The sequence below is a fragment of the Chlorocebus sabaeus genome, chromosome 20 (assembly GCF_047675955.1).
Source record: "Chlorocebus sabaeus isolate Y175 chromosome 20, mChlSab1.0.hap1, whole genome shotgun sequence".
Lineage (NCBI taxonomy): Eukaryota > Metazoa > Chordata > Mammalia > Primates > Cercopithecidae > Chlorocebus > Chlorocebus sabaeus.
In genome coordinates, this window is record NC_132923.1 from 8,307,635 (window position 1) to 8,324,970 (window position 17,336).

Consider the following 17,336-nt stretch of genomic DNA (forward strand, 5'->3'; position numbering starts at 1 on the left):
AGAATACGGTGAGAAATTCCAGGAGCACGGAAGTCAGCGGGCATCTCCTGGAGACAGGCAGACATTTGGCCTCAGCGGCCATGCCCAAAGTCATGAAGGATATTGTGCACCCCTTGAGGGGAGAGGAGCCTAGCATGGCGAGAGCTGTGGTTCGCAGCGTGGGAGGCTTTACCCTGGGCTTGTCTTTGGCCACAGCCTATGGGCTTCTGGAGCTACTGGTGGAAGGGCACAGCCCCTGGGGCTGCCTGGTGGGCACCCTCACTTTGGCCGCCTTCCTTAGCCTGGGCATGGGATTCTCCCGCCAGGTCCGAGCCACTGTCCTCCTGCTGCTGCCCCAGGCCTTCTCCAGTGAGCTTGGCACCCAGGGCTAGGGGGCAGGTCCTGGAGCTGGTGCTGGGGCAGGAGAGATGCTATGGGAGAGGCAGAGGTTAAGGGAAATATTCTGAAGGCTTAAGTGAAATATTCTGAAGGGACTTGCTGCCGTGTTTGGGGCTGGGTTCTTGGTTCTAACGGAGCTGTCGCCCGCAGGGCAGGGCCGGACACTACTGTTGGTGGCTGCCTTTGGGTTGGTGCTTCAAGGTCCTTGTGCCAACACTCTACGCAACTTCACCCGGGCTAGCGAGGCTGTAGCCTGTGGGGCAGAGCTGGCCCTGAACCAGACTGCCGAAGTGCTACAGCGGGCCAAGCAGCCCCTTGTCAGTAAGTCCCCCACCTCCACCACTGTCTCCCACAGGTCCTCCTTGCCCCACTCATGCTGCATGTTCTATAGTCCTTTGGCCTCCTTCTCTGCTGGTGCTAATCGCAGAGCATCTGGGCCTGGAAGGGACTCTGGGCACAGCTAAACCCTCTCTCCTTGCTCTCTGGCCTCCTCCACTCCCAGATTAACTATCTCCCAGGCCCCAGAATCCAGGCTCCCTGCCTCTGGTACGGTGGCCTCCTCTCCACTCCCTGCTTAAGGGGCAATGTTGAGAACTAGCCCCTAAAGGAGGAGATTCCACAGTGCCTCTGTCCCTCACCCATCAGGTGCCCTGAACAAGATTAAAGCTATTGCCCAAAAGACCAAAGAGGTGGCTGACCGGATCCGCAAGTTCTTTCGGTCAATCATGGATGGTGTGAAACATGTAGGTAAGCACATTAGCATGTCTACTCCTGGGGACTCAAAATGCATCCAGTCTTGGCCAGGTGTAGTGGCTCGCGCCTGTAATCCCAGCACTTTGGGAGGCCGAGGTGGGAGGATTGCTTGAGCCCAGGAGTTTGAGAGCAGCCTAGGCAACATGGCAAGACCCCATCTCTATAAAAAAAATAAAAAATAAAACTAGCCAGATGTAATGGCACATGTCTGTAGTCCCAGCTACTGGGGAGGCTGTAGTGGAAGGATCTCTTGAACCCAGGGGTTTGAGGCTGCAGTGAGCTATGATCGTGCCACTGCACTCCAATCCAGCCTGGGCAACAGAGTGAGACTCCATCTCTAAAGAAAAAAAAGTGGGGGACCGGGTGTGGTGGCTCTTGCTTGTAGTCCCAGCACTTTGGGAGGCCGAGGCAGGCAGATCAGAAGGTCAGGAGATCGAGACCATCCTGGCTAACATGGTGACACCCCATCTCTACAAAAAATACAAAAAATTAGCTAGGCATAGTGGCATGCGCCTGTAGTCCCAGCTACTCAGGAGGCTGAGGTAGGAGAATCACTTGAGCCTGGGAGGCAAAGGTTGCAGTGAGCTGAGTTTGTGCCACTGTACTCCAGCCTGGGCGACAGAGTGAAACTCTGTCTCAAAAAAAAAAAAAGACTGGGTGAGGTGGCTCACGTCTATAATCCCAGCACTTTGGGAGGCTGAGGCAGGTGGATCACCTGAGGTCAGGAGTTTGAGACCAGCCTGGCCAACATGTCGAAACCTCATCTCTACTAAAAATACAAAAATTAGCCAGGCGTGGTGGCATATGCCTATAATCCTAGCTATTAGGGAGTCTGAGGTGGGAGAATCGCTTGAACCAGGAGGCAGAGGTTATAACGAGCCGAGATCACTCCATTGCATTCTAGCCTGGGCAACAAGAGCGAAACTCCATCTAAAAAAAAAAATTTTCAGTCTCCTCACCTGTATCCCTGTCCAGGGCTTTTCAGGCCCCTCCTGGGTGTTGGCTAGTGCTCACTGGACACAGCACAGCCAGGTCCCTGACCACAGGCCTCTCCAACACTGGGTGCTGTGGTATTGTTCCCCAAACCTCTGAGAAGAGGCTGTAGGATTCCAGCCCTGGGTGTCAACCCTGCAACTGTCCCCAGCCAGGGCTCTCCGGAATGTATGGCAGTGGCTCCTGCACATCGGGGATGTGTGCAACTCGGAACTGGGCAACCCTTACCTGAAGTGTGCACGGGTTTTTGATGATGCCAAGGACAGCTGCATGATGGTCATACCACAAGCCTACCATCTGTGTTACGTGCTCATGCCCTTCAAACTGGCGCTCTGTGGACTTGCCAGCCGTGAGAAAACCAGGGCACGCCAGCAGGGAGGAGCCTATGTGTGGTGGGGCGGGGTGGAAGTGTGGGGGTCAGTTGGGAGGACAGGCCCAGGGGGACCATTGGGGGCAATAGAGAGGAATAAGCTTGGTGGGACCAGTATTGGGGGTGGGGGCGGGCAGTAGGGAGGGACTGGTGTTGGGAGAGAGGGGTGACAGGGAGGTGCTACAAGGTTTTGAGCAAATGTGGAGGCCAATAGGAAAATCGAAAAGAGGCCCTGTGAGAAGAGGTCTCCAGAGGTGGGGGGCAGGCCTGGCTGTGCTCCTCCTTCGGACACTCAGCAGACTCCACCCGTCAGTGGTCCAGGTGTTCTGCGTCATCCCTAAGTACATTCAGCCCTTCTTGCGCCAGACCATCGGCACCCGTGAGTGACCCCCTCCTGCCACACGTGGTGCTCCCTAGTGGTCTCCCTCCCTCATCCCGGTGTGGCCATGGCCAGCCCCCAGTGCTCCCAGCCCATAAAGGAGAATGCAAGAGAAAGAAAGGGGCTCAAGAGATCACCCAGGCCCATATCCATGCTGTACAAATACAGATGAGGAGACTGAGGTCCAGTGAAGGGCCAGTGCCTCACCACAGCCTGCCGTGAGAGCAGGAGCTGGAAACAGAACCAGGCCCTCCTGTCCACACTCAGGTCCACACTCAAGTCATCAAGATCATTCCTTAGGGGCATCTGTTGCATGCCTTCTGTCATACTGGGAGCTGAGCATGTGGTGGCGATGGCCATATGTGGAGGCTTTGTCCCCTCCTCAGTCCACCTTGACCCAAACACTGGGGGTTCCCAGCTGGTCTGTGAGCTGCACCCCCTAGGTTGTGCCAGGCCCCTCCCCAGGGCCAGCTCCACCCTCTCCTAACTCTCCTTGCCCACGTCTCCCCTGAACCTGCTGGCCCCAGCTGTGATTCAGTTGCTCAACCGGGTGCGTCAGGAGTTTGAGTTCAACATGACAGCTACCCACCACTTCTCTGTGGATCTCAATGCCTCTCGGAGCCTGTCCCAGGTAGCCATGGACCTCCACGAGGCTGTCAGCATGAAGCTGCACCGTGTCCGAGAGGCCCTGGCTCTGATGGGGTTCACCACTCCTCTGCTGCTTGTGCTTCTCTACCTCCAGTGAGGCGCTACCGGGCGGCACGGGGTGGGGTGTGCAGGGCCAGGGCTGCAGGGAGCAGCTCATCCCCATGCCGCCCCAGCATCCAGGGAGGCTGAAGTGGGGTTGAAGGGGGGATGCCCTGTGGGGTCTGTCCCGGGGTGGTAAAGGGCCTCATATGTGCTCTACCTCCCCTTCCCAGAGCCCTATTTTACCGGTACTGTTACCTGAACTGGGACCATTATGACAATATCTACATCACCAGCCAATTCCTGCGCATGGAGGCTGTGCGCTCCGCGGCAGGGCTGCCCACAGTGCTACCACTCAGTGCTCACGAGGCCAGGCGCTACATCCCACCGGGTGAGGACCCTGAGGACAGGGAGAGCCCAGCTCAGGGAGGCCAGGGCTTCCCCCAGCCCCGCTGCCCTGCCCCTAAGCCCCTGCATAGGCAGGGCTCAGGATGGGCTTGGGGCGGGGCCAGAAGGAGGAGACCCAGAGCTTAAGGAACTTTCAGGCTGAGGGAAGACACTGCCCAGTCCTTGGTGAGCCCGCAGTCTGAAAGGAGAACATAGACACCCTTGGAGAAAGTAGCCAGAGACAGGAGAGGCAGATGGTGCTTCTGGGAGCACCCTGGACATCAGGACATCAGGGGATGGACACAGAGCGAGGGAAGTCAAGTTGGGAGGGCTTCCCCAGGTGGGCAGGAAGTGCTAATATGGAGGGGGAGGACTGCCTGTGAGGTGGGGAGACAGGTAAGGGGATGAGGGATGCCCTAGGAGGGAGGGCTCCTGAGACTGGAATGGACCACAGGGCCAGGTGGAGCTGATAGGCAGGCCCCTCCCCTCTAGCCACAGAGCCCCCTCCCCTGAAGAGTGTTTTCCATCCTTGCCGGAGTCCTCACAGCTTTTCTTTTCCATATTCCCGATGAGCAGACAGGCCCAAGCCTGATCACGGGCAGGAGGCCTCTCCAAGAACTGGGGTCTGGTGGACGGGAGAACTGGGGAGCATTCTCCTGATCATCCCACTCCTGCTCAGGCTCCATCTTCTTGTCCCAATGGGAGAAGTTTTTTTACATTCTGGAGACCTTCAACCTTATCCGACACCTCCTCCTCGTGCTGTTCCTAGTCTTCCTAGACTATGCTGTCTTCTGGGTGCTTGACCTGGCCCGGCACCAGCTGCAGGGGGAGATTGTGGCCCGCAGTGAGTGCCTACACCACAGCCTCCTCCCACTCACCCACTGCAGCCCCCTCGACCTGCTCCTGCATCTCCCTGCCTGCTCCCAAGCCTTCTCCTCTTCCCATCCTCAGTCCTGGTGACTGCCTGAATGTCCCCATGTCACTGTTACTCAGCAGCCCCCAAGTGGGCCACTCTTTCAACTCTATCCTCTGCCCAGTAACACCTGTGTCTAGGTCAAGGTTATAGCATACAGAGTAGTTTAAAATGCAAGCTCTAGAGTCAGATTGGCCGGGGTTCAAATCCCAGCTCTGTCCTTTATTAGGCGGTGACTTTATTAGTAGGCAAGTTGCTTAACCTCTTCAGCTGCAGTTTCCTCTTTTTTTTTTTTTTTTTTTTTTTGAGACAGAGTCTCGTTCTGTCACCAGGCTGGAGTGCAGTGGCGCCATCTCGGCTCACTGCAACCTCCCAGGTTTAAGCGATTCCCCTGCCTCAGCCTTGTGAGTAGCTGGGACTATAGGCACATGCCACCATGCCCAGCTTAGTTTTGTATTTTTAGTAGAGATGGGGTTTCACCATATTGGCCAGGATGGTGTTGGTCTCTTGACCTCATCTGCCTGCCTTGGCCTCCCAAAGTGCTGGGATTACAGGTGTGAGCCAAGATGCTCGGCATTTTTTTTTTTTTTTTGAGATGGAGTCTCACTCACTCTGTCACCCAGGCTGGAGTGCAGTGGTGCAATCTTGGCTCACTTCAACCTCCGCCTCCCGGGTTCAAGCAATTCTCCTGTCTCAGCCTCCCAAGTAGCCGGGACTACAGGCCAGTTGTATTTTTAGTTGAGACGGGGTTTCACCATATTGCTCAGGCTGGTCTCAAACTCCTGATCTCAGGTGATCCACCCACCTCAGCCTTCCAAAGTGTTGGGATTACAGGCGTGAGCCACTGTGCTAACCCAGTTTCCTCATCTGAACAGTGGAATAATAATGGTAGCAACCTCTCTGGGTCACTGTAAGGAGTAAATTAGATTATGTGTGTTGGGGCCAGGTGGGTGCCTCATGCCTGTAATCCTAGCACAAAAAAAGAGGAAACTGAAGCTGAAGAGGTTAGGCAACTTGCCTAGCAACAAGAGTGAAACTAAGTCTAAAAAAATAAGAAGAAGAAAAAAATAAAATAAATTAAGTGTGTCAAGTGCCTGGTAAGCCATTAACTGAGAATGTGAGCCAGCTGCGGTGGCTCATGCCTGTAATCCTAGCACTTTGGGAGGCTGAGGAAGACAGATCGCCTAAGGTCAGGAGTTCAAGACCAGTATGGCCAACATGGTGAAACCTTGTCTGTACTAAAAATACAAAAAAATGAGCCAGGCGTGGTGGTGGGCGCCTATAATCCCAGCTACTCGGGAGGCTGAGGCTCGAGAATCACTTGAACCCAGGAGGCAGAGGCTGCAGTGAGCCGAGATCACGCCACCGCACTCCAGCCTGGGTTACAGAATGATACCCTGTCTCAAAAAAAAAAAAAAAAAGGCCGGGCACGGTGGCTCAAGCCTGTAATCCCAGCACTTTGGGAGGCCAAGACGGGCAGATCACGAGGTCAGGAGATCGAGACTATCCTGGCTAATATGGTGAAACCCCGTCTCTACTAAAAAATACAAAAAAACTAGCCGGGCAAGGTGGCGGGCGCCTGTAGTCCCAGCTACTCGGGAGGCTGAGGCAGGAGAATGGCGTAAACCCGGGAGGCGGAGCTTGCAGTGAGCTGAGATCCGGCCACTGCACTCCAGCCTGGGCGACAGAGCGAGACTCGTCTCAAAAAAAAAAAAAAAAAAGGTAAAAAACTCCCAAAAAACAAAAACCAAAACCCCAAACCAAACAATAAAGCACTTGGTTAAGTGTCTGCTACACAGTCAGTGCTCAGTCAATAAATGTTTCTGGGGGCCTGACTTGGTGGCTCACACCTGTAATCCTAGCAGTTTGGGAGGCTAAGGCAGGCAGATGGCTTGAGCTCAGGAGTTCAAGACCAGCCTGGTCAGCATGGTGAAACCCTGTCTCTCTACAAAAAAAAAAAAAAAAAAAAAATTAGCTGGGCGTGGTGGCACGTGGCTATGGTACCAGCTACTTGGGAGGCTGAGGCAGGAAAATCACTCGAACCTGGGAGGTTGAGGCTACAGTGAGCCAAGATCACACCACTGCACTCCAGCCTGAGTGACAAAGTGAAACCCTGTCTCAAAAAATAAATTTAATAAATAAATAAATAAATGCTTCTGGGTGGTCATGGAGGCCAGGGGGGTGGACTCACTGACCATTAAGGTTGTCTTAGATGTGGTGGCTTGGATAGGAAGACCAGACACCAGTACCACCCAGCTGGACCATGGGGCCAGTCCTAGGAGCCAGAACTGAGGTCAGGCCCCAGGGCACCATGAGGGTGCCTGAGGCATCAGAGGCCCCCAGCCGAGGGTCTGAGTCATCCTATGACCTGCGCTGCTCCACTTTCCTCATTCCAGAAGGTGTGGGCTTTTCTGCATAGCAACTACCATGAGTGTCACTCACACAGTGTCTTTGTGCCAGGTCCTGTGTTGGTGTCTATAACCGTGGAAGGGACTGGCTATGCTGGGAATATTTATCGTGACCTGGTGTCAGCATTTGATGTCCTGCAGCAAGGCAACATCAGTATTTTGTCCCGGCGTTGTCTCCTTCGTCCCTCGGAGCCGGACAGAACTGGCTACATAGTCATTGGTATCAACCACACCCTGAGGGCCCTGGGGGAGTGGACACCATGCGGGAAATGAGGGGTGCAGACTGCTGAGGGTGTGGGGGGCATCAGGGGTGGGCTGGCACCTGTGCCTGCTGGTGAGGCTGACTGGCTGCTGTGCTCCCAGGCGTCATGTATGGCCTATGCTTCTTCGTCACCCTGTTTGGCAGCTATGTCAGCCGGCTGCGGCGAGTCATCTGTGCCTCCTACTACCCATCCCGGGAGCAGGTGAGGGGTCCAGGGCTGGGAGCTAGGCCCTGCCCCCTCCCCAGGGGGCTTAGCTAGTGGCTGGCTGTTTTGGCTTTGGGAGCTGAATTCCTTCAGTAGCCCCAGCCCTCTCTCCTCTGGTTGAACTCCAAAGCAAAGGACCTGGACTGCAGACTTCTGGACCCAAGATGGGGCTGGGAGAAATGGTGCCTCTGGAGTGGGGCTTCCTGAGACAGCGTTTACCTCCAAAGTTTTGTTAAAATCACAGGGGTGTTGGGGGGGTGAGGAATGAGAGATGGGGGAGAGTTGGAGAGTGGAGCTGGTGCCATGGCTCACACCCGTAATCCCAGCACTTTGGAAGGCCGAGGCAGGAAGACTGCTTGAAGCAAGGAGTTAGAGACCGTTTGGGCAACAAAGTGAGCCTCTGTCTCTATAAAAAAAAAAAGAAAAGAAAAGAAAAGGAAAAAAAAACCGCCAGGCATGGTGGTGTGTGCCTATAGTCCCAGCTACTAGGGAGGATCGCTTGAGCCCAGGAGTTCAAGGCTGTAGTGAGCTATGATTGCACCACTGCACTCCAGCCTGGCAATGGAGTGAGACCCTGTCTCAACAAAACAAAACAAAAACCATGGTGGGGGCAGTGTTGGCATGTTGAGGTATAATTAAAAACTCACCATCGGGGCCAGGCACGGTGGCTCACGCCTGTAATCCCAGCACTTTAGGAGGCTGAGGCGGGCAGATCACAAGGTCAAGAGATTGAGACCATCCTGGCCAACATGGTGAAACCCTGTCTCTACTAAAAGTACAAAAATTAGCTGGGCGTGGTGGCGCGTGCCTGTTGTCCCAGCTACTCAGGAGGCTGAGACAGGAGAATCACTTGAACCCGGAAGATGGAGGTTGCAGTGAGCAGAGATTACGCCACTGCACTCCAGTCTGGCCATAGAGCAAGACTCCATCTCAAAAAACAAAACAAAACAAACAAACAAAAAACCCTCACCATTGGTTTACTCATTTACTAATCATTTACTGAGCATCTACTATATTCCCCTATCTCTATGCTGGTCTCCAAGGATGCCAGGATGAACCAGACACAGTCTGGAGCTCACAAACTCGAGGCAGGCCAGACAAGCTTGTTTTCCTTTCCTCTTTTTTTTTTTTTTTTTTTTTTGAGACAGAGTTTCGCTCTTGTTGCCCAGGCTCCCGAGTAACTGGTGGAGGCATGTGCCACCACCCCAGCTAATTTTGTATTTTTAGTAGAGACAGCGTTTCTCCATGTTGGTCAGGCAGGTCTTGAACTCCCGACCTCAGGTGATCCTGAGGTCACCTTTTAACAAGCTTTTAACAAGACATTGTAATTTAAAAAGCACTTTTATTTAGGAATGAATAAAAGTGTTATGGAAAACCAGAGGAGAGAGTGGTAACTCCACCTGGGCAAGTCCAGAAGACTTCCCAGAGGATAGGGCATTTGAGCCAAACTTAAAGGGATTCATAGGAGTTGGACAGAAGGAAAAGGTAGGGAGTGGAGATGGGCGCAGACGGCATTCCAGGCAGACAAAACAGGGTCAAGTGGGACCCCATCCCTGATCTCCCCGCACCAGGAGAGGATCTCCTACCTGTACAACATACTTCTGAGCCGCCGAACCAATCTGTTGGCTGCCCTGCACCGATCAGTGAGGCGGCGGGCGGCTGACCAGGGCCACAGAAGTGCCTTCCTAGTGCTGGCCAGTCGGTGAGGCCACTGTCTTTCCTATAGGGGTGGGGCAAGAGGGGAAAGAAAAAGAGCCAGGAGTCCGAATGGATTTCTGTCCTCTCTAAGTGTCAAGAGATTTGGTTGAAGAGGATGCCCATTGCATGCCCTTAACGCCGTGAGAGATGGGAATTCTTAGGGGTGAGGAGTGAAGGGAGGAAGGAAGGCAGAGCCATGGAGAGGTTGCTGCTGAAGTCAGAGGGATGGAGGATGTACTGCAGGAAGTCAGAAAGTCCTCCCTGCCATTTGGAGGTTGGTGCTGGAGTGGGGAGGCTTAAGCTGGCTGGTCTGGCCTGCTTAGTGTCTGTGATCCCTTTCTCAGGTGCCCTTGCCTAGGTCCATTTGTCAGCCACTTTTGGCTGCATCAGGCCTACTGCCTGGGCTGTGGGCAGCCCCAGGATGAGGGAAACATGGAGAACATTGTGTCCTGCAGTACCCCAGGCTGCCAAGGTGAGACCCCCTGGGGCGTGTGTCTCTCGCTGCTCAGACTTACCCCACTTGCATATGACAATCCACTGTGGTCCTTCCTTGATGGACTTCTCTTGTACCCCACCTTTTGTGCCCCTCCCTTCACTACTATGCATGTTCTCATTTACACAGAGCCCTCAGGTAGCTCATTTTCTCCATGCTTACCTTTATTTTCCTGGGTATTTATGAATAGGATTTATGTGCAAGTGACATTGCAGCAGTTCCCTAGTATGCACCCCTTGACAAGGATGGTTCCTCCAGGGGTGTGAGGGGAGGCAGGGGCTGGCAGCCAGGAAGCACAGAGGGTGGGTGGGTGAGCTCGGGTTCACCTCCATTCCCCCTGGCCTCCGCCAGGTCTCTACTGCCTCACTTGCTTCCGCCTCCTGGACAATACCTGCTGTGTGTGTGCATCTCCCCTCTCCTACCAGGGAGACCTAGACCTGGAGCTGTGAGTCTTTCAGTGACATGGGGTGGCTGGAGTCTGTGGGGGCAGTGGAAGTAGCCACCCTTCTCCCAGGATGTCTGCGGGCCACTGAGATGAGAGTCTTCTCCAGGGACTCCAGCGATGAGGAGGGCCCTCAGCTATGGCTGGCTGCAGCTCAGTGGAAGGACCCTGAGCAGGCATGGTTACTGCAGCAACCGCTCCAAGAAGTGCTCGGCAGGAGCCTCTCCGTGGAGTCCACTTCCGAGTCCAGGTGAGCAGGAAGCAGGAGTTGGCACCTGGGAATTGTGAGGCCTAAGCAGGTTCTGTTCCATTTACAAAGGCCTTCCTGGGTGTCTGGACCTTTGCCAGGGCTTGAGAGAGACATGAGGGGAGGGGAAGTAACTAAGGTTTGCCAAGCGGCTGCTCTGTGTTAGCACCGTGGCCCTGGAGGAGCTCACCATGCCCTTGGGGAGAGTGACATCGAATACATAACAGGGTGGACAGTACCCTGATAAAGGAGTGAAGTACACTCTGGACAGCACAGAGGACACAACAGCCAATTTGGGAAAAGGAGCATATTGATGAAGGCTTCATAGAAGAGGTGATAAATGAGCTGGATTTTTGTTTTGTTTTGTTTTGTTTTGAGACAGGGTCTCACTCTGTCACCGAGGCTGGAATGCAGTGGCGCAATCCCAGTTTACTGCAACCTCAACCTCCTGGGCTCAAGTGATCCTCCCACCTCAGTCTCCTGGGTAGCTGGGACATCAGGCACACCACCATGCTTGGCTTATTATTATTTTATTATTATTATTATTTTGTAGAGACGGGGGTCTCACTATGTTGCCCAGGCTGGTCTCGAAACTCCTGAGCTCAAACCATCCTCTCACCTTGGCCTTCCAAAGTGCTGGGATTATGGGATTATAGGCATGAGCCATGGTGCCTGGCCATGGGCTGGATTTTGGGTGCAACTTGGTGGTTTGTTAGGCTGAGAAGTAGAGGAAAGCATTCCAAGGGGAGGCCTGTATGGGTTTGGAGAATGTGAGGCATTCAGAAGGGTAGAGCCCAAGGGATGGGTGTGACTGGGTAGAGACCTCAGAGAATGCTGGGAGATGAGGTTGGAAGTCAAGGTGGGAAGAGAGGGGCAAGAACCTTAACTTGTCATTTGAAAAGCTTAGGTTGGAAAGTGATATGCTCATATTTGTCTTTTAAGACCATAAACGAAGAAGGCAGAGTGGAGGTTGGGCAGGAGCAGGGAGGTCAGAAAGGAGCTTGTCTTAGCCTAGGAGTTCGTGATGGCCTCAGGACTGAGGTGCTGAGTGTGACTGGGATTTCTATGCTTGGACCTGGGCAGGTGTTAGGGCAGGAAGATAAACAGGTTCTGGTGAAAGACGACTGGCCCAGTTTGAGATCTTTGAGGTGTCTGTAGGGCATCCAGCTGGAGATGCCCAGGGGGGTAGTTAGAAAAGGGCAGGGCTCCGGGCTGGAGGTATATTTTTGGGGGGTTGTTGAGCTAGAGACTGTAAGAGAGAGGATGAGCTAGATCATCCTGGCAGAGGGCATGGCAGGAGAGTGGGAGGGGACAGGGAGGGGGAGGGGACAGGGAGGGGAGAGGCTCAAGAAAGCAGGAGAGGAAAACTTATGAAATCAAGTGGGGGGATGGGCACAGTGGCTCACACCTGTAATTTCAGCAATTTGGAAGGCCCAGGTGGGCCGATCTCTTGAGTCCAGGAGTTTGAGACCAGCCTGGGCAACATGGCAAAATCCCATCTCTACTAAAAATACAAAAACTTGGCAGGGCATGGTGGCTCACGCCTGTAATCCCAGCACTTTGGGAGGCTGAGGCGGGAGGATCACTTAAGGTCAGGAGTTCGAGACCAGCCTGGCTAACATGGTGAAACCCCATCTCTACTAAAACTACAAAAATCAGCCAGGCATGGTGGCACACACCTGTAGTCCCAGCTATTCAGGAGGCTGAGGCAGGAGAATTGCTTGAACCTGGGAGGCAGAAGTTGCATTGAGCTAAGACTGTGCCACTGCATTTTAGCCTGGGCGACAGAGGGAGGATTGGTCTCAATAAATAAATAAATAAATAAGTAATAATATAAAAATCAGCTGGACATGGTGACATACATCTTTAGTCCCAGCTACTCAGGAGGCTAAGGTGGGAGGGATCACTGAGCCAGGGAGGCCGAGACTGCAGTGAGCCAAGATTGTGCCACTGTACTCCAGCCTGGACAATAGTACAAGACCTAGTCTCGAAAAATGAGAAGATTAAAAAAAAAAAATAGAAATCAAGTAGGATCATGTGAAGACAGGTGACAGGCAGTTAGGAAATCACTGGAGTGGCTTGTGGGAATGTTTTTCATGGCATCGGGAAGACCAAAACTGGATCTGTCATGATGGGTTGAGGGCTGTCAGGTAAAGAAGACTCAGATAGGCTGGGCGCGGTGGCTCACGCCTATAATCCTAGCACTTTGGGAGGCTGAGGCAGGTGGATCACTTGAGGTCAGGAGATTGAGACCAGCCTGGCCAACATGGTAAAACCTTGTCTCTACTAAAATTACAAAAAATTAGGCATGGTGGCAGGCGCCTGTAATCCCAGCTACTTGGGAGGCTGAGGCAGGAGAATCACTTGAACCCAGGAGGCGGAAGTTGCAGTGAGCTGAGATCGCGCCACTGCACTCCAGCCTGGGTGACAGAGAGAGACTCCGTCTCTAAATACATACATACATACATACATACATACAAACAAAATAAAAGGACTCAAAAATATGGTATGTGGCTCCTGCATCACTGTTGCCAGGAGTTTGATAATGCTTTTAATCTAATGAGTGCTGTAGTTTGAAAAAATGTAAGCTCGATGGTGAAGAGAAAGACAGAGTTAGCTTCACAGAGCAAGAAAGTAGCTTGAAGGGGAGTCAGCACTAAAAGCGTTTTCTAGATCTAAGGACAGGAAGATTTGAGCATTTAGGCAGTGTAAAAGAGCGTTGGGGTTCCAGGGCCAGGTGGACCAGGTGGCCTGCCTTAGAAAGGAGCAGGCTGGCAGAGGCAGAGGGGGAGAGTATACTTTCCCCTGAGCAGCTGAGCCCACTCCAGCCTGGAGGCCTTGCTTCTCTCTGGGGAGGAGGAGGCAAGAGCACCTGCTGAGAGAGCAGAGCAGGCGGCTGGGAGTGGAATAAAGATTTCAAGGAGTGGGTGGTAGAGGTTGAAAGACCTACCGTGGCAAGTGTGCAAAGAAGCCGACTGGGGAGGTTAAGGGATTTCCAGGTAGCGTCAAAGGCCCAGATGATGCTGGAAGCCGTAACCTGTAATGATTGCTCCAGTGCGCTTGGTTATGTGATTTTCTCTGGCATGTGTGGTAGCCATGAATAGGATTCACGGGTGGAGGGCTTTTTCTGGGCAGTCAGGAGGACAAGATGGAGTGAGAATTGAGGTGTCTTTGGTAAGAGTGTCTAAGATGACTGGTGAAGAGGAGGGGCTAAGGCCCCTGGGGGCAGCCCAGGGTCTCTGTCTTGATGACGTGTTAGAACAGGGGCAGTGGCCAGGAGGGAGAGCTGCCTGAACAGGAGGGGCTCAGAGAGGGGGCCATGGCCAGGGAAGAACTCTGGAATGAATCCAGTGAAGGGCCAAGGCTGAGGAGGACGTCTGAGTGGGAACAGAGATGACAGTCAATAGGACCAAGGAGGTTAGCGATTGAGAGGCCAGAGAAATGGATGGGTCCTCTAATGAGGAGGTTGTAGGACCATACAAACAGCAGGAGTCCAGAGCCGGCATCTTAAACAGATGTGGCAGGTGTCTGGCAGGCCTAAGGAGACAGCCACAGCACTGGTGGTATAGCTGTCGTGGCAGCCAGGGGCTTTGCAAAAATCACTAGGGGCCAGCTGGGTTTGAGAAGGTTAAGCTGCCTCTTCTTGGGAGGACTGCAAATAAAACTGTCCAGTGGGCACATTCCAGTGTGAATGGGGCGGTGGAGGTCGTGATGAGTCGAGAGGTTGAAGGGGAAGCAAAGCTTTCTTTTCAGAGGTTCTAGAGGGCCCAGTGAAAGGATAAGCTGGGTCAGCAGAGGGGACAGCTTGAGCCTTGAGCAGGTGTGACCACTCAGGTCACTAGTGGTTCTGCCCTTCCTAGCCATGTGGCCTCAGGCAAGTCACTGCCCCCACTCAGCATCAGCCTAAAATCAGAAAATATCTACAGCCATGGGCTGGTATGCCTCGTGGGTCTGAGAGAACAGGAGTTCCTCATAAAGAACAGGAGCTGGATCTGAACAGATGGGGCAGGGCAGGGGGCAGGGATGCACCTGTGAAGACAGAAGGTGGGTGATCCGGCCACCCCCTTCCTCTCCTCACTAGTGACCTGGATGAGGAGAAGGGGCCTCAGCAGAGGAAGCACGGGCAGCAGCCCTTACCTGAAGCCCATCAGCCTATTAGCATTCTCACCAGCCCTGAGCCCCACAGACCACCTGAGACATCCTCCGCCCCCAAAGCAGCCCCCACTCCAGCTTCAGAACCCTCAGTCCCTCTCTCACCTCCCTCTCCTCCTGATCCTTCCCACCTACCCCCCAAATAAACCAAAAGTGGACACAAGTGTGAATCTTAAATTATTATTATTTCTTCCTGTCGCTTACACCCTTGGTCGGGGGGTTGGGATGGGGGGAAGGGAATAGGAGGGGGGGAGTGCCTCTCCCCCTAAGGCACTGACTGGGAAAGCCGAAAGTAGGGAGAAAGGAGGCCACATTGTCCCCACTCTCTGGGGCTGGGCCCCAGGTCTCCCCAGCCCTGGGCTCCCCCCATCACCTGAAATGCTAAGATGAGGCCCAGGACAACCCGACCTCCCTGCCACCCCAATATATTACATCATCACTTTTTAAATAGATACAGGGACTGGTCCCGCTACCCCCTCCCTGTGACCCCTCCCCACTGTTAGGGGTACCTGGGCAGCTGTGCAAATGGGCATGGGGGTGCATGGAAGGGAGGAAGAGCACCGGGCCCCTGAACCTGCCCCTTTTAAGGAGGCGGAGGAGCCGTCAGGCCAGGAAGGGGAAATAGTGCAAGGCAGAGCCCAGGCTGCAAAAGGGGTCCAGCACCCAGCGAGGAAGGGGGGTGTCCCCCACCCCCAGCAGAATTGGGTAGTTAAAAATCTGAAACTAGATTTCAACAAGACCAACAGAAGAGGCTATGTACAGAATGGGGGTGGATTCAATCCTAAGAGAAGAGTGAGGGGATTATTCTCCCCTGCCTGACAGGAAGCCCAGCTGGCAAGGATCTGGGAAGGGGATCACTTTCCCACAGGTCCGCAGCCCCTTTCCCTGCGGCCAAGCGAGAAGTTCTGTGCCCATTGCCTTGGCAAGGGGGCGCCGCTCACCAGCTGGGGTGGCTGAGGAGAAGACAGCTCGCTCCAGTGGCCGCGGGGGGCGCTCGCCCGCTCAGGGCATGGCCGCCAGATGGCGCCGGCTCGCCCGCTCTCCACAAGGCTCTTCCAACCCCTCACCCTGTCCCACACCCTTCGCTGCGCCAGCCCGGGGGCGGCGTGAGTCAGGGGCGGCAGCGGTGGCGGCGGCTCCGGCTCGCACCTGGGCGGGGAGGAGATGGGGAGGAGAAGAGGGTAGGACGCCGCCCGGCCCGCCCTGCCCTCTGGCCCCGGGGAGGGAGCGGCGGGAACAAGACATTCCCTGCCCAGGGCCGCGGGGAGGGAGGGACAGGGAGGGGAGTGGAACGGAGCGGCTCCCCTAGCTGGGCGGGGCCCCTCTCCACTGCCCCCAGGGGCGGGCGAGCCAATCAGGCCACCCTGCCCCCTTCTTCTCCGCGACCCCATGACTCAGCGCCGGGAGCAGGGCGGAGGGGGACTGGGATGGCTCCTTCCTTACAGGCCCAGTCCCCCAGTCTTTCAAGCTTCCACCTGGCTTTCCCCCACCTACCCTTCCTTTGCCGGCCCCCTTTGCATAATTCACTGCCAGGAAAAAGGAACAGAAACCAGGAAGGAGGGGTCTCGGAAGGGAGGGGCAGTCCTTCACCCCCTTACACAGCCAAAACCCCCAAGGGGCAGAGGGGCGGGGCAAGGCTTTGGTCCCAAGCCCCCACCCCCTAGAAACCCGCATAGCCGAAGTGGGACCCACAAATCAGAAATACATTATTGCTTCTACTCCCCAGGAGCAGCTGGGGACAGGGACCCCACTTTTACAATAGAGCTGTAAATATATACACAATATATGTATCACTCCTTGGGGGATCACCCCAATTTGGGGAGCCTCTGCCCCAATACCTTCTTAGCTCGGAATTGGAATGAGGGCTCTGGGAGAAAGGGCTGATGCTGACACCAGCAAGGCTCCGTGCCCCAGACCCCTGCTGTGTCTGTCCTGCGTGCTCCCACTGCTTGGCATGGGTGTCCCCGGCCTTGTGCTGCTTCAGCCTGGCCCTCGTCCCTCTTTAAGAGGACTCCATGGCACCTTCAGCCTGGGGTGTGGTGGGTGCCCCTTCCTCCTCATCGTCATCAGGGGGCCCCGGGGTAGAGACCGGGGGCCCGGTGGGGGCTGACTGCTCCCAGAATCGAGCTAGAGAGAGGCGGAAGGTGTCCAGGTGGCCATTGGAGAGGTCAAGGCCAGCGGGGGATGCAGCAGCCGTAGAGGGTGGCGGGTAGTGGGGTGGTGCATCGTCCTTGCGGCGCCGTCGGGTGCGCACCTCCAGGCAGTTCTGGCCTTTGAGGTGGCGCTGCAGGTGGTCCTCCTTGGCGAAAGCCTTGTGGCACAGGTGGCACTCATAGGGCCGGTCCCCCGTATGCAGGTGCATGTGGTTCTTGAGGTCGTAGCTGTGCAGGAAGCGGGCTGGGCAGTGCGGGCACGAGTAGGGGCGCTCTCCCGTGTGCTTCCGCATGTGGATCTTCAGCTTGTCGTTCCTGGCACAGGCAGGGGTGAGGGGCAGGGAGGTGTTCAGGATGGGATCCCTGGCTCCTTCTGGTCATACCACCCTGGCCTTGTCCCATCCCTGTCCCTCACC

At 54.8% G+C, this 17,336-nt stretch overlaps 2 protein-coding genes across 8 annotated transcripts in view; one reads left to right on the forward strand and one right to left on the reverse strand.

Annotated features, from left to right (window-relative positions):
* On the forward strand, positions 1–14,986 carry DCST2 (DC-STAMP domain containing 2). Its single transcript, XM_007976921.3, has 15 exons — positions 1–348; positions 529–699; positions 1,024–1,125; positions 2,276–2,473; positions 2,808–2,873; positions 3,401–3,614; positions 3,794–3,951; positions 4,627–4,791; positions 7,321–7,488; positions 7,632–7,732; positions 9,307–9,437; positions 9,778–9,905; positions 10,278–10,371; positions 10,478–10,618; positions 14,697–14,986. The coding sequence occupies exons 1-15, from the start codon at positions 81–83 to the stop codon at positions 14,911–14,913; spliced, it is 2,322 nt and encodes a 773-aa protein (XP_007975112.3). The 5' UTR covers positions 1–80; the 3' UTR covers positions 14,914–14,986.
* Positions 14,934–17,336, reverse strand: part of ZBTB7B (zinc finger and BTB domain containing 7B) — a 16,158-nt gene continuing 13,755 nt past the window's right edge. For all 7 annotated transcript variants that reach the window (XM_007976917.3, XM_007976920.3, XM_037997856.2 and 4 more), the window contains one exon: positions 14,934–17,235. In XM_007976917.3, coding sequence (XP_007975108.3) covers positions 16,770–17,235 — 466 coding nt within the window. In that variant the 3' untranslated portion in view covers positions 14,934–16,769. The remainder of the gene's footprint in view (positions 17,236–17,336) is intronic.